This window comes from Choloepus didactylus, chromosome 1, assembly GCF_015220235.1.
Source record: "Choloepus didactylus isolate mChoDid1 chromosome 1, mChoDid1.pri, whole genome shotgun sequence".
NCBI lineage: Eukaryota > Metazoa > Chordata > Mammalia > Pilosa > Megalonychidae > Choloepus > Choloepus didactylus.
Genome location: NC_051307.1, coordinates 164,113,206 through 164,130,897, shown reverse-complemented (window position 1 = coordinate 164,130,897; position 17,692 = coordinate 164,113,206). Strand labels below are relative to the sequence as shown.

Sequence of the window (17,692 nt, the reverse complement as noted above, 5' to 3'; positions counted from 1 at the left end):
TAATCAGTGAAATTTTTTAGTAGACTAGATGTGTTAAGAGAAAAATGGTTTAAAAGGTATTTTCTTAAGTATAGATGAACTAAAATTGTACATATTGGGTAAGGCTGACAGTTATTATAAACTAGAATTATAGTGTTGGAAGGGAATGTCCACTTAGTTAAATCTTTCTGGGTTTAATTTGCTACCCAGTATATTGATCATATACAATTGATATACAATTCCTGATAAAAGTAGGGTTCTTAAAACCCCTTTTAAGATGATTGTGCAGATATTTTTTCTTGCACCTTACTGTACTCATAACACAATTTTCCTACTTAACAGGCATGATGAGAGCAAGATTAGAAAAGCTTACTTCAGACTTGCACAAAAGTATCACCCTGATAAGAATCCAGAAGGGAGGGTATGTACTGCCTTTGGCATTAGGGCACTTGGGTTATCTTCCTTTTGTTTTATTACTACTTAGAAAGAAAAAAAGATATACTTACCTTCTGTCCTAGTGTCTGCTTTGTAAGATGTGATTAGTGTATGTTTAATAAACTTCCAGCCCACTTGCCTACATTTTCTGCATGAATGTCTGCCTTCGTGGTCCTTCCAGAGTTTACCAGAGTTTATCTTTTTGATTAGTAATTTATGAATTTTATTCTTTCTCCTTACCCATGTCTGTTTGACATTCAATTTTAATGGGCAATCACAATAATAATTGAAAGTTAGGAATGTGGATGGGGTTTATTCATTTGTAATTGATGTCATTGCCATACAGATTTCTTTGGGCAGTTTGTGTATTTTTTTCTCATAACAGCCAATTCCAGATTACTCTAACTGAAGAAGTAGAAAATTTGGTTGAGGTTTGAAAACCTCTGCTGCCGGCATTCCCTGATCCCACCTCTTCTAACTTCTTATTAAAATATCAGTGAGGGTATCTAGAAGTTGAAAACACACAAGAACCCCGAAATGAGGACTGGATAGTCTGTCCATTGCTGGAAACTTAGAGTAATTTCCACTGATTTCCAGATCAGTGTTTTTCATTGGGGAAAGACACAATATTCCTGAATGGAACTTTTATGTGTTCAAAGCATTTTCTTATCAAAAGCCTGGGGTATTTTTGAAAACCTAGTAGTAATTTACAGTTCATCTGGAAGAAAAAACAATCAACATAGGAAAATTTTGAATTTAGTATTGAATTGCCAGACTTAACCTACCATATATTAAAACATTGTATAAAGCTATAATAGTAAAGCAGTGCAATACTGACAGAAAAATCAACACCCAGACCAATGGAACAAAATATAGTATAGTAGTTTAAGAGCGTGGATTTAGGAATCAGACTTGGGTGTAAGTCTTAGCTCTGCCACCAATTGACTTTGTGACTTTAGGCAAGTTATTTAACTCCTCTAAGTTACAATATCCTTATCTAAAAAAAAATGAGGATAATAATGGTACATACTTCACATGGCTGTTTTGCAAGTTAAATGAGATACTGTGTGTGTAACACATTTAGCACAGTGCCTGGCATGGTGCTTAATAAATAGTAGCCACTCTCATAATTATTTTTATCATAACTCAGAAACTGTTTATATATATATATATATATATTTAATATGATATATATGATATAAATCAGTGAAGAAAGGAGTTTTTTATTAAATGATATTGGGATAATTGGATAGCTATTTGAAAAAATAGTTTCACCCTACATGTATGCCACCTAAATTACAGTTGTAATAAATTCCTTAATGTAAAAAACAAAATAAAATAACCACTGAAGAAGTTAAAGTTGTTAAATACAAACCAGCTGTATTGTGTTTGTGATTTGAGATGTTCTAAATTAAGTTAATTATCTTTGGTTACATATAGGATATGTTTGAAAAAGTAAATAAAGCATATGAATTTTTATGTACCAAATCAGCAAAAATAGTAGATGGACCAGATCCAGAGAATATAATTTTGATTCTGAAAACACAGAGCATTCTCTTCAACCGTCATAAAGAAGGTAAGACGTGTTATTCCCAAAATTTCATTTATTATTCAGCTAATTCTACCATATTGTTTCTATAGCATAGTCTAATAGATTTAGAATTATTACTGCAAAAGACTCTTGGAATCACATTTTAAATATAGCACAAGAGTATCTTTCAGGTAGGAAGGACCAAAATGTTTTGTTTATACCTTTCCCTTCTTAGCTATGTTTTTCAGTGGTATCAACATTTCCAACAAGCTTTAATTATTCATTCTTAAAGGATAGTTCAGTTCTATGAAGTTACTTAGTTGGTTTTTGTGTTTTGTCATTTAGCATTAAACATATTAAATGAGATCTCAAAAGGAATCTAGAATTTAAGCATCATTGAATTAATGTTCTTACATCACATATAAAAGACTGTGCCTATTGTAACTCTTAAAGGCTGAAATTTGAAAACACCAAAAGTGATCTGGTTTTTAAAAAGCAGCAGAAACTTTTCAAATTATCATATGCTTTCCATTTCCCATGGTAACTCCTAAAACCCTCTGGTCCTATGAGACTTTAAAACTGTTACAGATGAAATTGTTGTTCTATCAGAGTACAGGTTTATTAAGGGATTTCCAGTGAGTTTGCAGGGACATTTGTGGTAGCCCTCACAGTAACATCCTAGAAAGCCAGGAGTTTGGTGAAAACTTTTAAGCCTTTTTTGGAGGTGAAAGGTTGGATTCAATATGGCAGATTTCCATAGGCTTAGGAACTAGACTTGGCTTGCAGGACAAAATAGACCTGTTTGCTATAAAATGGCTTTGGGAGAGGAGGAAGAGCGGCAATGGGTATTTGAGATAGATATGAGGAATACTGTGTAATCAAAGGCAAGAGGTGCTGCAGTTTAAATATTGGAGGGAATAGCTCAGGGATCTAGCATTTGAATTGCCAAAGGGAACATGGATGGATTGATTCACCATTGTGTATCAATTGAACAGAACATATTTGTAAAACATTTTAGTTATATGGCATTTACCTCTAATCAGAATGATCATAGAAGCCTTTTTCAAAACCTGTGGTTATTTGTGAGTGATTGATATTTCTGTATTAGTCACAAGCTACAGTTGTGGCTCACCAGTGGTTTGTCCTTTGTCAGGGCCATAATGTTTTTTCAGACTACTGCTTCCACTTCCCCAAAGTCAGTTTATACCTAGTAAGTTCTCAGATTGGGTCCTTATCTGAAATTAATTTACTATTCTTTCCTGGCAAATCTATGTTTCTGTGTGTCCTATAAGAAATATTAGGACCAGTTCCAAGGTGCTTTTTTTTTTAAAAGCAATTTTAGAAATGAGTTTTAACTTAAGGCAGATTATTAGTCATCCTCAAAAGGCAAAACTTCATGCTGATTCTCAAGTTGCATATCAGAGATGCTCATAAAGCCACAATTAATTTGCATGTTCCTGCCTGATAGGTTAATTAAAAAACAAACAAACCAACAAACAGCAGTTGCGCACATGTACAATTTAGCTTTCACTTTTAAATTTGCTTATCAAAACATAGAACTGGTTAAATACAGTTAAGAAATTATGTAATTCTATTTTGTATTTCTGGTAACCTTATATGCATTATTTCAAACTTTTATTTTAAGGTAACTGGTAAAATAGAAAGAAAAATGCACTTGTTATCCAGAAAGCAGAATATAAATATTCACTCTCACTTAAATAAAATGTTGTCTTCTCACAGTCTTTTATCTTTATAAAGTAGTGTATTGTGAGTGTAAATACATTTTCAGGTTCATTGGCTTATATCTGACTGTCTTTGATTAGATGAAAAGTTACAAAAATACATGAACAACATAGGAAGTAGAATCTAAACAACTATACACCATGTTGAATTAATTTACCTGGAAATACTGTTTTTCTAGTGGAAACAGTTTAGAGAAATCAAGTAAACAGGTTTGCTGGAAAAGGAGAGCGCCAAGGGATTTGTAATAGGTTTAATTTCTTTTTATAAGCTAGAATGTGGAGACTTGAGATGTCGAATATTTTATCTTCATTTTTTAAGGCAACGTAATTGAACAGTGTCGAAGCTACTTAAAACCTCAGTATGATCATTTTTTTTTGTTTTTCGTTTTCCCAACACTAACCTCTCATTATTTCAGATTTACAGCCTTACAAGTATGCAGGATACCCCATGCTGATTAGAACTATAACAATGGAAACTTCAGATGACTTTCTTTTCTCAAAAGAATCACCATTATTGCCTGCTGCTGCAGAGCTGGCTTTCCACACTGTCAACTGTTCTGCCCTCAATGCCGAAGAGCTCAGAAGGGAGAATGGAATAGAGGTAATGTGGAATGACCATATGCTTATCTTTAACCTCATCTAGGTACATTATATGAATTTTGGCAATAGAGATTTCACAAAGTGCAAATACAGTTGGTAGTTATTTACTTTAATTTTTTCCAGCTAGTGACACAATATGTTTTTCTTTATATTCTAATACCAGAATTAAAAGTGAAAATGACGCTTTATTTTATAATGTGACTTGGAACATCTTGAGTTCAAATTTAGTTTACTTAATATTGATTACAAAGTAGCTTAAATAGAAACTGCTGGGAGTCATTTGTTTATTTGTGTATTTAACAAATGTTTATTGAGCCAACATTTCTTTACCAAATATCTAACATAAAAGGTTATTTATATTTTATTTCCTCTATAAAAGGCTTCTTAAACTTAAAGTCAAAAAAATGGAAAGTTAATGGCTGGCTCTTTTCTTTACAGGTGTTACAAGAGGCATTTAGTCGCTGTGTGGCTGTCTTAAATCATTCTAGTAAACCAAGTGACATGTCAGTACAGGTGAGGCTAAAACCAATAGTTCCAAGAAAGTTACACCAGACCAATGGTTCAAACTTTATATATATCAGAATCACCTGGAAGGTTCATTAAAATATGTGTTGCTGGGCCCCACACCAGAGTTTCTGATTCAGTGGGTCTGGGATGGGAGCCTGAGACTATGCATTTCTAACAAATTCCCAGCTGATAGAGATGGTCTGGGGACCAGCCTTTAAGAACCACTGCAGTAGACCATTTGTGATATTTTGGCTTAGTTTTTTTCTTAAAGTAGAGAACAGTATAATGAACTCTTAGGCACCCATCACCTAACTTCAAACATTTGTCATTTTCCAACTCTTGTTTCATATATCTTCCACCTTCCTCCCATAGTTTCCTTCGCTACCTCTTTGCCTCCATTCCTTGTATTTTAATTGACTTAATTTGTTTTAGGTTATAATACTTGTCTTCTTTGATAGAAAATTCATTAGGAATTTAGCATACAGAAAATTTAAGTTCATTGAGATCACTGTTGAGCACATGTTTTTATGTGGTCTTTTGTTTATGTCAGCAAAATTTAGAATGTAGAACAATTGAGTCCAGGCTTTTGAGTTTTATCCTGTATTTTAGAGTGCAGTTGAGCTGATAGCTGATAGATGAAATGCCTTTATTTCTTGCTAAAAGAAGGGTACTATTCATCATTCCATTGTATGCTGTCCATTGGTTTGGCTACATTGATGTTGGAAGCATAAAAATGTCCTCATTATTCTTACCTAATTGACATAAAGAGTACATAAATAGAATTGTGATATTCTTCTATGTTAATAAGCTGGACAAAAATACCTTAATCCAGAAGTTGACAAAATTTTTTTATGAAGGGTCAGAGAGTAAATGTTTGAGACTTTGGTGGCCAATTACAGTCTCTGTTACATTTTCTTGTGTGTGCTTGTGTATGTGTTTTACAACCCTTTAAAAATGTAAAAACTATTTTTATCTTCCTGGTTATACAAGAACAAGCCATAGATCAATTTGGCCTGTGGGCCATAGTGACCATGGTTTGCCAACTCCTGCATTTGTAGGTCATCTTAATAAGAGAGAGTAGTGATCCTATAGAGATATTCTGTTTAATTTTGGATTATCATACTGTTAAGTATTATTTACAAATCTCTGCTAATTCAATTTCTGCTGTGTCTTAAAATAAGGAATGTTCATGTGACTCTTGTTTCTCTTTACTATGTTACATTGTCTCCAGGTGTGTGGACATGTAAGTAAATGCTATAGTGTGGCTGCTCAGTTTGAAGGATGCCGAGAGAAGATCACAGAAATGCCTAGCATCATCAAGGATCTCTGTCGGGTGCTGTATTTTGGCAAGGTAGAATTAATCTTTAATGCTTTCTGGATACAGTCAGTAATGGCTTTTCTTTTCAAGTAGCAAGTACCCAAATTAAAAATGAGTTGTTTTCCCAAAAATATTTTTAAGTAAATTATTTGTATCTTTAAAAGCATTTTACACAGAAACTTTGCTATAAATGAAGGCTTTGCTCCTAAGCTGACCCACAAAGAATAAGACTAGAGTGACATACCTAAAGGGAGGTGGGTACCATCTGAACATTAGAAGAGAGGCAGGGAGGAAAAGAGAGAAGAAGACTGGGATAAATAGATCTAATGAAAGTACACTACTTTAAGAACCCAAAACTTAGAGTCAGATCACTACCTGGTGAGAAAGGCTTTATGGATCTGAGAGCTTACTATTTCCTCCAAATTCAAAACTGTCGAGGCATGTTGAGTGTGGGTAGATGCATTAGATGATTGGGAAGAAAAGAGAGACTTAAATAACTGGGCAGAGCGAGAGTTGTGTGGGAATGGAACAGGATTTAGATGCTGAAATTAGACAAAGGTATCTAGAAGTAAGGAGCCTTTGAGGGAAATCTCTCCTCAGCTATACTTGATGTCCTTAGAAGTGATTAATAAGGATACACACTCTGATTTAAATCAGTAAATTCTTTACCTGCACTAAAGGTATCATTGATGTACGTAAGATCACTAACCTGTGAGTTGCTATTGATGCCTTACCACTATTTTTGTTTTTAAAGTACTAGAAACAAAATGAGGAGAATTGCATTCCTCAGTCTTTGAACACTATCCTCGAAGGTAGTAACTCTGATGTCTCATCAGAAGGTTACTTTTTATATTAGGATTTTTTTTTTTTTTTTTACTTTTTATTTTGAAATACTTTCAAACTTACAGGGGAGTTACAAAAATAATACAAATCCCATGCAAAGAACTCCAACATACCCCTTTCCTCCCCCGCCCCCAGATTCCCAGATTGACCAATTTTAACATTTTGCCACATTTGTCATATTTTTCTATCTGTCCATCTATCAATGTCTATTTATTAATCAATTTTCTTAACAGTTAGTATAGATTGTATATATCATGCTCCTTTAGTACTTAAAACTGCCATATGCATTTCCTAAGAACAAGGACAGCACTTATGTAACCACCTTAAGTGCAGTTATCAAGTTCAAGAAATTTAACATTGATATAAAGTTTACAGTTTATTTTCCAGGATACCAGTAATGTCCTTTTGAGCCTTTTCTCCTCCCTTGATAAATCCCATCCAGGATCATGTATTGCTTTTAATTGTCATTGTCTCTTTAGTTCTTTCTTTCTTTGTTAATTGTAGGAATATATATCATATATGCAACATAAATGTACCATCTCAACCACTCCCAAGTATACCATTCAGTGGGATTATTCATGTTCACGATATTGGGGTACCTTCACCACCTTCCATTACTAAAACTTTTCCATCTCCCAAACAGAATCCCTACACCCATTATGTATTAACTCCCCGTTCCCCCATCCCCCACCCTTGGAAAACTGCTCTAATTTTTGTCTCTGTAAGCATGTATATTCTCCATTATTTTCTTTGTAGTTACTATGGGGCTTAAATTTAACATCCTAAATCTATAACAATCTTGTTTGCTTTGATACCAGTTTGACTTCAATACTATATACAAACTGTGTTCCTATACCCTCCCCCCCATGTTTATGTAATTCTTGTCACAAATTATGTTTATACATTATGAATCTAAAACCACTGGTTTGTTGTTATATTTTATACATTTGCTTTTTAGATCCTGAAGGAAGTAAAAAAAGTGAAGTTACAAATGAAAAATTCAATCATAGTGGCATTTACATTTACCTCTGCTGTTACTCTCACTGGAGATCTTTCTTTATTCATGTGGCTTTGACCTGTTGTCTATTGCCCTTTCCTTTCAAACTGCACAACTCTCTTCAGCATCTATAGTAAGGCTGGTCTCAGTCTTGAGGTGATGAACTCCCTTAGCTTTTATATGTCAGGGAATGTCTTAATCTCTCCCTCATTTTTGAAAGTCAGTTTTGCTGGATAAAGAATTCTCAGTTGGCAACTTTTGCTTTCAGCACTTTAAATTTGTCATTCCACTGCCTTCTTGCCTCCATGGTTTCAGATGAGAAATAAGTACCTAATAGGCTACTTTATTCATGACATGTTGCTTTTTTCTTGCAGCTTTCAGAATTTTCTCTTTATTTTGCCTTTCTCTTGCTGCTTTCAGAATTCCCTTTTCTTTAGCATTCAACTGTTTGATTATAATATGCCACAGTGTGGGTCTGTTTGGGTTTATCCTGTTTGGATACACACTCCCAGTTTGTGCATGAGGGTTACTCTGCTCCCTCCAGAACCAGAACCAGGAATTCAAACTGGGAGATGGGCCAGTTTCATGCTGAGTCAGTGACAAGTGGGGGAAATATATTAGGCTTTAAAGCATATAGCACTCAAATTCACATGCAAATTGAACATATAAGAGGAGGTAAACATTTTGCACAGTAAAGTAGCTTGCAAAAACTTAACAGCAACCTATAGCAACTAATTTCTCTTGGAAACTTTTTTTTCAAGTTTTTGTTGTTATATAACAAAAATTCCCCATTTTAATCATTTTTTAAGTGTACAAATCAGTGGTATTAATTACATTTACAATATTATGCTACCATCACCACCATCCATTACCAAAATTTTTCATCACCCCAAACAGAAACTCTGTACTAACTAAGCAATAACTTACCATTCCTTTCCCACCCCCACCCCCCCACCCCAACAGTCTGTGGTAACTACTAATATACTCTCTTACCTTTATGAATTTGCTTATTCTAGATATTTCATAAAAGTGGAACTGTACAATATCTGTCCTTTTTGGTCTGGTTTATTTCACTCAGTATTATGTTTTCAAGGTTCATCCATGTTGTAGCATGTATCAGAACTTCATTCCTTTTACAGCTGAATAATATTCCACTGTATGTATAAACAACACGTTTATCCATTCATCTGTTTTGATGGACACTTGGGTTGATTCTACCTTTTGACTGTTGTCAATAATGCTGCTGTGAACAATGATATACAGGTATCTGTTTGAGTCCCTATGTTCAGTTCTTTGGGGTATATACCCAGAGGTGGAATTACTAGATCATATGGTGATTCTTTATTTAACTTTCTAAGGAATTGCCAAACTGTTTTCCGTAGCAGTTGCGCCATTTTACATTACTACTAACAATGTGCAAAGGTTCCAGTTTTCTCTACATCCTCACCAGCACTTCTTATTTTCCATTTTTTTTAAATAAGAGCCATTCTAGTGTTTGTGAATTGGCATGTCATTATAGTTGTGATTTGCATTTCCTCTAGGAAATTTTTCTTTAACCCTATAAATTAATTCTGTTTTTCTTATCCTTTCAGAGTATTCCACGTGTGGCTGCTATTGGAGTAGAATGTGTAAGTTCTTTTGCTGTGGATTTCTGGCTACAGACACACCTATTTCAGGCTGGAATTTTGTGGCATCTGCTTGGTTATCTGTTTAATTATGACTATACTCTAGAAGAAAGTGGCATTCAGAAAAGCGAAGAGACAAACCAGCAGGTAACTTTAATACTGCTTTAATATTGAATTTGAACCCACACCTAGGCTAATACTAAATTAACATGAAAGAAAGCTTCAGCTATTTAGAGCTTCCAGGGGATAAACTGTTTTTCAAGATAATTTTTATCTTAAGCATTTGTGCTGGAAGGGTTCAAAGGCAAGAGCATTTGTAATAGCATATACTGGACCTAATTTAATCCTTTCTAGATTACTCAGTCACCTTTATGATTATGAATGTATGGTTGTATAATTCAGGGAAATATAATGGACTGTTGGAGCCGGCTTTCCCAAACACTTGGATACTTGTCATATTTTTATAGATATTTTTCACTGTCATTCATTACTCATATTGTCAATGTGTGCCTCTACCTGGAAAGTCTACCCTCCCCACCCTCCCCCCAAATGTTCTCTTCCAATTATCTATAAGCTATTTTATTGGGTATAAATGAGTCCATAGGCTCCAATGGCCTTTCCTATGAATAAAGGAATAAGCTCTATTGCATAAGCTTTCAGATATCAGTGATAGGGACTCTTGTCCCCTTTGTTTGTCTGTTTGCCTTTTGCTTCTTAAATATGTACCATTCACATTTAATTCCAGAAAGTTTAGTGTGTTACTTATGTAAGATAACAGATCTACTTTAATGTCTTAATTTTTTACAATAGGAAGTAGCCAATAGCCTTGCCAAACTGAGTGTCCATGCTCTAAGTCGACTGGGAGGGTATCTAGCTGAAGAACAAGCAACCCCAGAAAATCCAACCGTAAGAAAAAGTTTAGCTGGCATGCTGACTCCCTATGTTGCTAGAAAACTTGCTGTGGTTAGCGCTACTGAGGTATGTGCTTCAGAGTTTTTGAAATAAGCTTACAGAGGCAGCCTGGGTTTTGATGAATACTGTAAGATCCTTTAAGTGGTAAAGGAATACAACTATGCCAATTGCCCTAGGAAACTCGAAAGTTGAAAGTATTCACGTGCTTATCTCTTAGCCAAGAAATTCAGGTTATTATGGATTGATGCTAATGATATCAGCTCCAGTAGTCCAGTCGAGGGTAAATTAACTACATGTTTCTCAGCTCTGGAGCTCACTTTAATTCTTACTTAACCTTGAGTACAAAGAGATGGAGTAAGAGAGTTAACTCAGAATGGTGTTTCACAGTGGACAGACTACTGAGAGTCAGTATACCCAGAGCCTATTTCTGGCTATTTCTTATTAGGATAGCTTGTTTAGACTCAGGGTTGAAGTCCCAGAAGTAAATATGCACACACACACACACACACATAAATGACAAAAGTAAGTATGACCCTGGCAGAGCTCATAATCTGTTTGGTTCTTTCTTGAGGATTGTTGAGGAACATTCTAAGAATCTAGCAATAGAGAATTAGATAATCTACAGGAATCCATTAAATGGAATACTGTTTAGCCATAAATTATGAAACAATACTCAAAGACACTAAAAAATGTTTAAGGTATTTTAAGTGAAAAGGCTAGATCCCATTTTTGGTATTAAAAAAATGAATGACATTCTTGGAAATTTCCTATATAACTACTTGTTAAATTGTACTTTGATAGTTATCACCTTTTTGCATATATGTTATGTTTCACAATAAGGAAATAACTGGAAACTGTGGAACTATAACCCATAACATTCTTCGAAATTTGTTCTCTAACTACTTATTAAATTGTACTTGGAAAGTTATCACTTTTATGTAAATATCTTATATTCCTCAAAACAGAAAAAGAAAAGAATGGATGGATAGATGATGAATTTTCTGTACTAATATGTTAATAATGGTAGTTATCCCTGAATAGCAGAATCATGGGCTCTTTTGATTTCATTTTGTTTTCTCTGATGATCATCTATTACATTTATAAGGAAAAAAATGTCCTCCAGTCCCCAAGATTTAAAGTATTTTAGAATTTAAACAGCGTATTTGTTTGGTAATCCAATCTGATTGGGTCTGTTTTTTAGTGCAGGCAATGCATTTCACTGTCCATAGTAAGGGAGGAACCTTAGATACCAGTCACAATCTTTTGCTGGACTTTGTGCTCACTGATGTGAAACATTCCGCTGACTGAAAGTACTCCCTTCAGAAATACCTGTCATTACTGATTAATTTCTATAGCAAAGGAAGTAATAATAAAATTAATAGCATTTCAGAGTTAATTTTTGCCATAAGCTCCATCTGGATTTAGTAAAATTAGTTTTAAACTGTGGTGTCTCAAAGTTTTGAAATTTCCTAACCATATATTTTTCAGTCATTTTGCTTAACTAGTAGTTAATTGTTTGAAAACAGGGATTGGATGGCTTGTGTGTTAGATGGAGGTAAAACCCCTCTTCATAGGATTGGGGTGTAGAGTTGGAGAGAATGGATTGTGAAATTGCTTTTCAGAGCATAGAGCTCTGTAAATGTAAAATGTAAAAGATTATTTTTATTTTAACATTTAAGAGAAGAGTTAAATGTCTATGTTGCCACTTTCACTTGGTGGGGGTGGGGGGAGGCTAAACAAAGGGAAAGCATGTAGGAAAGCTAAGCAGTCATAATATATTCCTCCACAAGTACTTAATGAAGTTTGATTAAGTGTTTGGCCAAGAAAATCTGTGCTGAATCTCTGTCCATAAATTTTACTTCCCTTACTAGGGGTATACTTCAAAAAAACTTAGATTTTCTTTAGAATATATATATATGTATATATATGTATGTTTAGAAAGGTAGTGTTTAATGAGTCTTTTTAAGTTTGTATTTACTGAGGTTTTATGAAATGCTTTAACACAAAATACCTTATTTCATTGCAGAGCAGATATTAAGAGTTTCGATGTCAAACAGACTCAAATTTGAATCCCAGTTTCACCATTTATAGATTGTAAGACCTGGTGCAAATCATTTGATGTCTTTCAGCCTTGTTTTTTCACAACTTCGAAATGGATGTCACTAAACTTGTTAGAATTTTTGAGATTTAAGTCATTATGCAAAAGCATCTGTTGCAGTACCTGGCACATAGGAGATGATTTTAATAAATGATAGTTTATATTATTATTTTCTTTTCCTAAGCGTTAGAAAAAGGTAATATTCTGTCTTCTAGATTTTGAAGATGCTTAACAGCAACACAGAGAACCCCTATTTAATATGGAACAATTCTACAAGAGCAGAACTACTTGAATTTCTTGAATTCCAACAAGAAAACATGATTAAAAAAGTATGCTATTGTTTTATAAATTTCTTCTGTAACTTATTATGATGGGATTACTGGAATTATAACCTAGCATTGACTAAACAGAAACCTAGTTTTGAATTTGGAATTAATCAAACCTTAGCTTTTTGCTACCTAATATTTGGCACTTTTAAGAATAGCATTCTTGTTGTATTTAACAATACGTATGTTAAGATTGTTTGTTGTTTTTACTACTTACAGCAGTTTTCCATTGAACTAAATTTTGTTTATCTGTTTTAATTGTTCACTTCAGCTTCTTTTTCCCAGTAAATTGAAGCTGCTTTCTGGTATCAAGATTGAATAATTTCTCTTACCATGCCACATTGAAGTGGAAAAGCTAATAAGTCATGAAAAAAACAAAAGACAGTAGGATGGGAGAAAAAGAGGTATACTAGATAGTTGGCTCTTGATTTAGAAGACAATTGAGTTTGCAACTTTGGAATTTACTAAAGAATAGCCATCATTGTTTATGTCCTGAATTATCCAGAATTTCTTTTTTAACTCATTTTGTGATAGTCCCCAGAACTCTCCTGATAAAATTCTTGAGACTTGCAAGACTAAGGGGAAGAGCAGGTCTCATGTTTCTGTACACCATCTGTCTTTTGGCAGAACTGTACTAATAACATCTTCTGTTCGTATAGCACTTTACAATTTATTTCACGTTATTTCATTCCAATCTAAATTCCTTATGATTGCGACCCATCCTAAATGGAATATTTTTCTCCCATTCCTCTTTTCTGTCTTGTTCTGTTTCCTTAAATTAAGATTGTTCTTGATTTGTCAGCTTATGGAATATGACCCTATTTTTATACAGAGATTCTGTTTTCCGGAACTTTCATTCAGGGTATTCCTTTTTAAAATCCTTTCCAAATGTGCTTATTCCTCAGCTATATCACCTTACATCTGACTAGGCCAAATGCCTGCTGAGTGGAATGAGAAAAGCCATGTGTCATACTGGCTTTATGAAATCTAGCTCTAAGATACGTCATTGGCTGACCTCTGTAAACTTTTGAAATTTTAAAATGAGTTATCAGAGTAATTTTTTTTTGGACTAAAAAATTATAGTGTAACTCTGTGCCTATTCGCCTATTCCAGAATCAGTGGGACTGGTTATCACATTAATATTGCATTGAGTGCTGAGACATGTATCACACCACGTTTTCCCTGTTCACTCTCTCAAATTATTTCTCTGTTAAGTCATTAAACTGAATATGGATAGATTTACAAAGCAGACATTGATTCTGATTTACCTCTAACAGTCTCTTTTCTTTTTTTTAAAGGGTGATTGTGACAAAACTTATGGATCAGAATTTGTCTACAGTGATCATGCCAAAGAACTTATTGTGGGGGAGATTTTTGTTAGGGTGTATAATGAAGTCCCTACTTTCCAACTGGAAGTAAGCTCTCTACTTTTAGTTTTGTCTGTTACCTTTCAACTTGTTATTGAAAGCCACTAGTTTATTCACACTGTGCACATTGAAGTAATACCTGTTTTTTGCCAAATGCTTTATACTAATCTGGGTATATGATGGGATAACCATTGATAGCTAGCCTCATTATCTCGAGTGTTGAAGAATTGAATTTTGTGATGTTTATGAATAAGAAATTATTCCTTGCCTAGCTATTCCTTTTATTTTATGTATGATCCCACCCCAACTGTATTATGTTTATGTGTTCCTCCAACTGACTGGTCTCATATAAATGTGCAAGGAGACCTCACAGTGGCCAGTCACTCAAGCACTTCATCACATGGAATAATCACACCATCACACACACAAGTCCTCCTCTGGCCTATTATTAAAAGAAAATAAGGAAACATAGGTGGGGAGTAATGGGATATTTTAGAAAGTGACTATGGTCATATCAGGTTATTGCTTATGATTCCTAATCACTTCCAGAAGCAAATGAGGAACTTCTTTTTCTTCTTAGTACTTAGGGATCATGTAGGATTTTTTTTTGTTGCTGCACGGTTTTGGTTTGTTCTTAGTGTTTTGGAGGGGTGACAGGAATGAGTTGGTGGTTGGTTGGTTTTTAAGGAGGAAAGAATTGAGGCTTTGTTTTATAGCTTGTTCTTAAGAAAAAAAAAAAAGGAATTTACTGAGCCATATGTTTATTATTTATCACAGAATAACATGCATGAATACTTATTAAGCAGAATATGTTAAGTGATTTATGAAGTCCCTTTGAAAACTGTCATTTGGACTTGTGTTCTAAATAGATGTAATTTTTAATTATAAAAATATAGCCAAATTGTAGAAGTTAACTATCATATAAGCAGTTACTTTGGTAAAGGGAAGAGCTACTTTAATCTCAGAACTGTTATAGTAATATACTGATTGGGAATGTATCAGATCTCTCATGTGTTAGGGTGAAAATAGTTGAGAAACACCTTCTAATGCAACTGGCTTTTGTTTGCTGTCCCTCTGCACCTCACCTTCTTTTTTATACATTGGTATATTTGTGCTTATGTATTATTTAATCATGCTTATTCACTTTATATAGCATGAAGTGTTTTCCTTTGCTGTGGGAGTTTTTGTTATAGGTTATTTCTGAGTACACAGTGTTTTCACAATTATTTCTCTGCTTGACTTAGGTTCCAAAAGCATTTGCTGCAAGTCTCTTGGATTATATAGGCTCCCAGGCCCAGTACCTCCACACTTTCATGGCCATCACACATGCTGCGAAAGTGGAGTCAGAGCAACATGGAGACCGCTTACCAAGAGTGGAAATGGCTTTGGAAGCTCTAAGAAATGTCATAAAATATAATCCAGGTGTGTGACTGTAACCCTGTCAGTAAAAAACCTACAATAGAAGAGCCCTAAACATTCTAATTCTTAATTGTATTAGGGAAACTCAGGGAAAGTTATACTTGGTTTAGCATTAAGGGAAATTGACCCTATAATGTTTTGTAAACATTGTAGTGACTTATAAGTCATTATAAACAGTATGCTAGAAAGAGAAGTCAGGGCACCATGTTTAGAAGAATTCATAGCTTTAAGAGAAAGTGAGTTTATGTAAGTTGAAAAGGCAGAATAATTTGATAATATAAAATTTCATATTAATAAAATGTTGACACACCAAGTATAAGTGCCTGAATTATGTTTATTAATTGGTCTTATTTTCACCTTTCTGTGGTCTCTTAACACAGTGTCATGTGCATATGTGCACTTATATTTTTGAATAACTGCCTAAGTCTTTGGTGTTTAAAAATTGAAATAATAAAAAGGTGTGAGAGTTCCCATTCTTTAAAAGGACATTTTCCAAAATGTTACACTCTAGCCTGACTACAGGGGTGTGGATGAGTGAAACTCTGAAACCCTCTTCCAATTTTAAACTTTGATAACATTGATTTTGTAACAAATACAGAATATAAAAATGTAAAACAATACAAATTCAATTTAAATTACTTGAAGACATCATTTTTTTTTTTTTAACACTTCTTATTCTTACCTTTCTGGTACTTATTTGCTCTTTTCAAAGTACATATTAAAATACTACTAAAATTTTTACTTTTGTAAGAACTTACATTGCCAAAAAGTTATTCAAATAAAATAACCAATAATAATTACCGATAGTAAGAAAATAGCGTTAAGAAAAGTAACTTATTTCCAAGGTGTACATTGAAGTAGTATCAATGGCCTTGTATAAAAATCTGAACAAAACTCAATTTCTTACTGTCTGGAGTTGACATAGTAGAATGTTAGTAGTGGCATATTAGGTACAAAGCAAATTGGAGCAAAACAGGCTATTGATTTGGAATTTGTGAAAATCTGAGATGCAGCTACCCAGAAATTTTACTTCTATACCATCTGTAACGTTTTTACATCAGTATTACATACTCACTTACAGTTTAGAAGTATGATTTGTGTGTCATTGGTGTATTCATGACAGTTCTTAGCTCTAAGACATAGTTTGAAAATGAATTTAAAAACAGTGGATTTATAGAATAAGAGTCTCAGACTCTAAGTTGAAGGGGTGGGTCTTAGTGAATTATTTCATGAGCCCTCAAAAGAGTACAAATTACATGATATTTCCGCCTACCATATAGCAAAAGGAAATATATGCTGAACAAGGAGTTCATTGTGATGATGGCAATGATGTATATAGTCCTGAAGTATCAGAGTCTAAATCAGCCTTAGTTAAAAGCCAAATGAAGTAAAAATCTCCCAAAATATAATTAGGTTGAGGGTAGCCCTAAGGTATAGAAGTAAAGAGGGAAAGCGCCACCTTACAACTTAGTTTTTGGGCTGTATTTGGATTGTTTATTTGATGTATTTAGATTGTTTATTTGATGAAGTTCTATTTTTTAGCCTGGGTACAAGGGGGTGGGATGGGAATGAAAATAAAATAAACCTTAGAAACTCTAATCTTGCTTTTTGCCTCTTAACATTCACTGATGCTAAGAGATACTCCACTCACTTAGTATACAAATGTTTAAAAGGGGTTATCAGAGACTTAAAATTGTTGGTAAACAATAGTGTATTGGTTTTCTGAAGATACATAGTTAAGAATATTTCTGGGGAAATAAAACATAACCTTTTTATTTTTATTTCTTAGGCTCTGAAGGTGAATGCATTGGGCACTTTAAGTTAATATTTTCTCTTCTCCGAGTCCATGGAGCTGGTCAAGTGCAACAATTGGCTTTAGAGGTAAAAGTTTTTTGTACTAAAGCATGTTGTATTTCCTATCCCTTACTATATATGGTTTGAAGCATGAATAATCTGTATCTGAAGTTGAATGAAAGTATGCATATACTTTTTC

At 33.9% G+C, this 17,692-nt stretch overlaps 1 protein-coding gene across 2 annotated transcripts in view; it reads left to right on the top strand.

Moving 5' to 3' along the window:
* Positions 1–17,692, top strand: part of DNAJC13 (DnaJ heat shock protein family (Hsp40) member C13) — a 144,057-nt gene that overhangs the window by 102,660 nt on the left and 23,705 nt on the right. For both annotated transcript variants that reach the window (XR_005218125.1, XM_037844832.1), the window contains 11 exons: positions 322–400; positions 1,855–1,990; positions 4,104–4,288; positions 4,726–4,800; positions 6,026–6,145; positions 9,545–9,724; positions 10,388–10,555; positions 12,803–12,916; positions 14,212–14,328; positions 15,525–15,702; positions 17,489–17,580. Coding sequence is in view for 1 of the 2 variants with exons in the window: in XM_037844832.1 (XP_037700760.1) it covers positions 322–400; positions 1,855–1,990; positions 4,104–4,288; positions 4,726–4,800; positions 6,026–6,145; positions 9,545–9,724; positions 10,388–10,555; positions 12,803–12,916; positions 14,212–14,328; positions 15,525–15,702; positions 17,489–17,580 (1,444 nt within the window). In the remaining variant the exon portion in view is untranslated. The remainder of the gene's footprint in view (positions 1–321; positions 401–1,854; positions 1,991–4,103; positions 4,289–4,725; positions 4,801–6,025; positions 6,146–9,544; positions 9,725–10,387; positions 10,556–12,802; positions 12,917–14,211; positions 14,329–15,524; positions 15,703–17,488; positions 17,581–17,692) is intronic.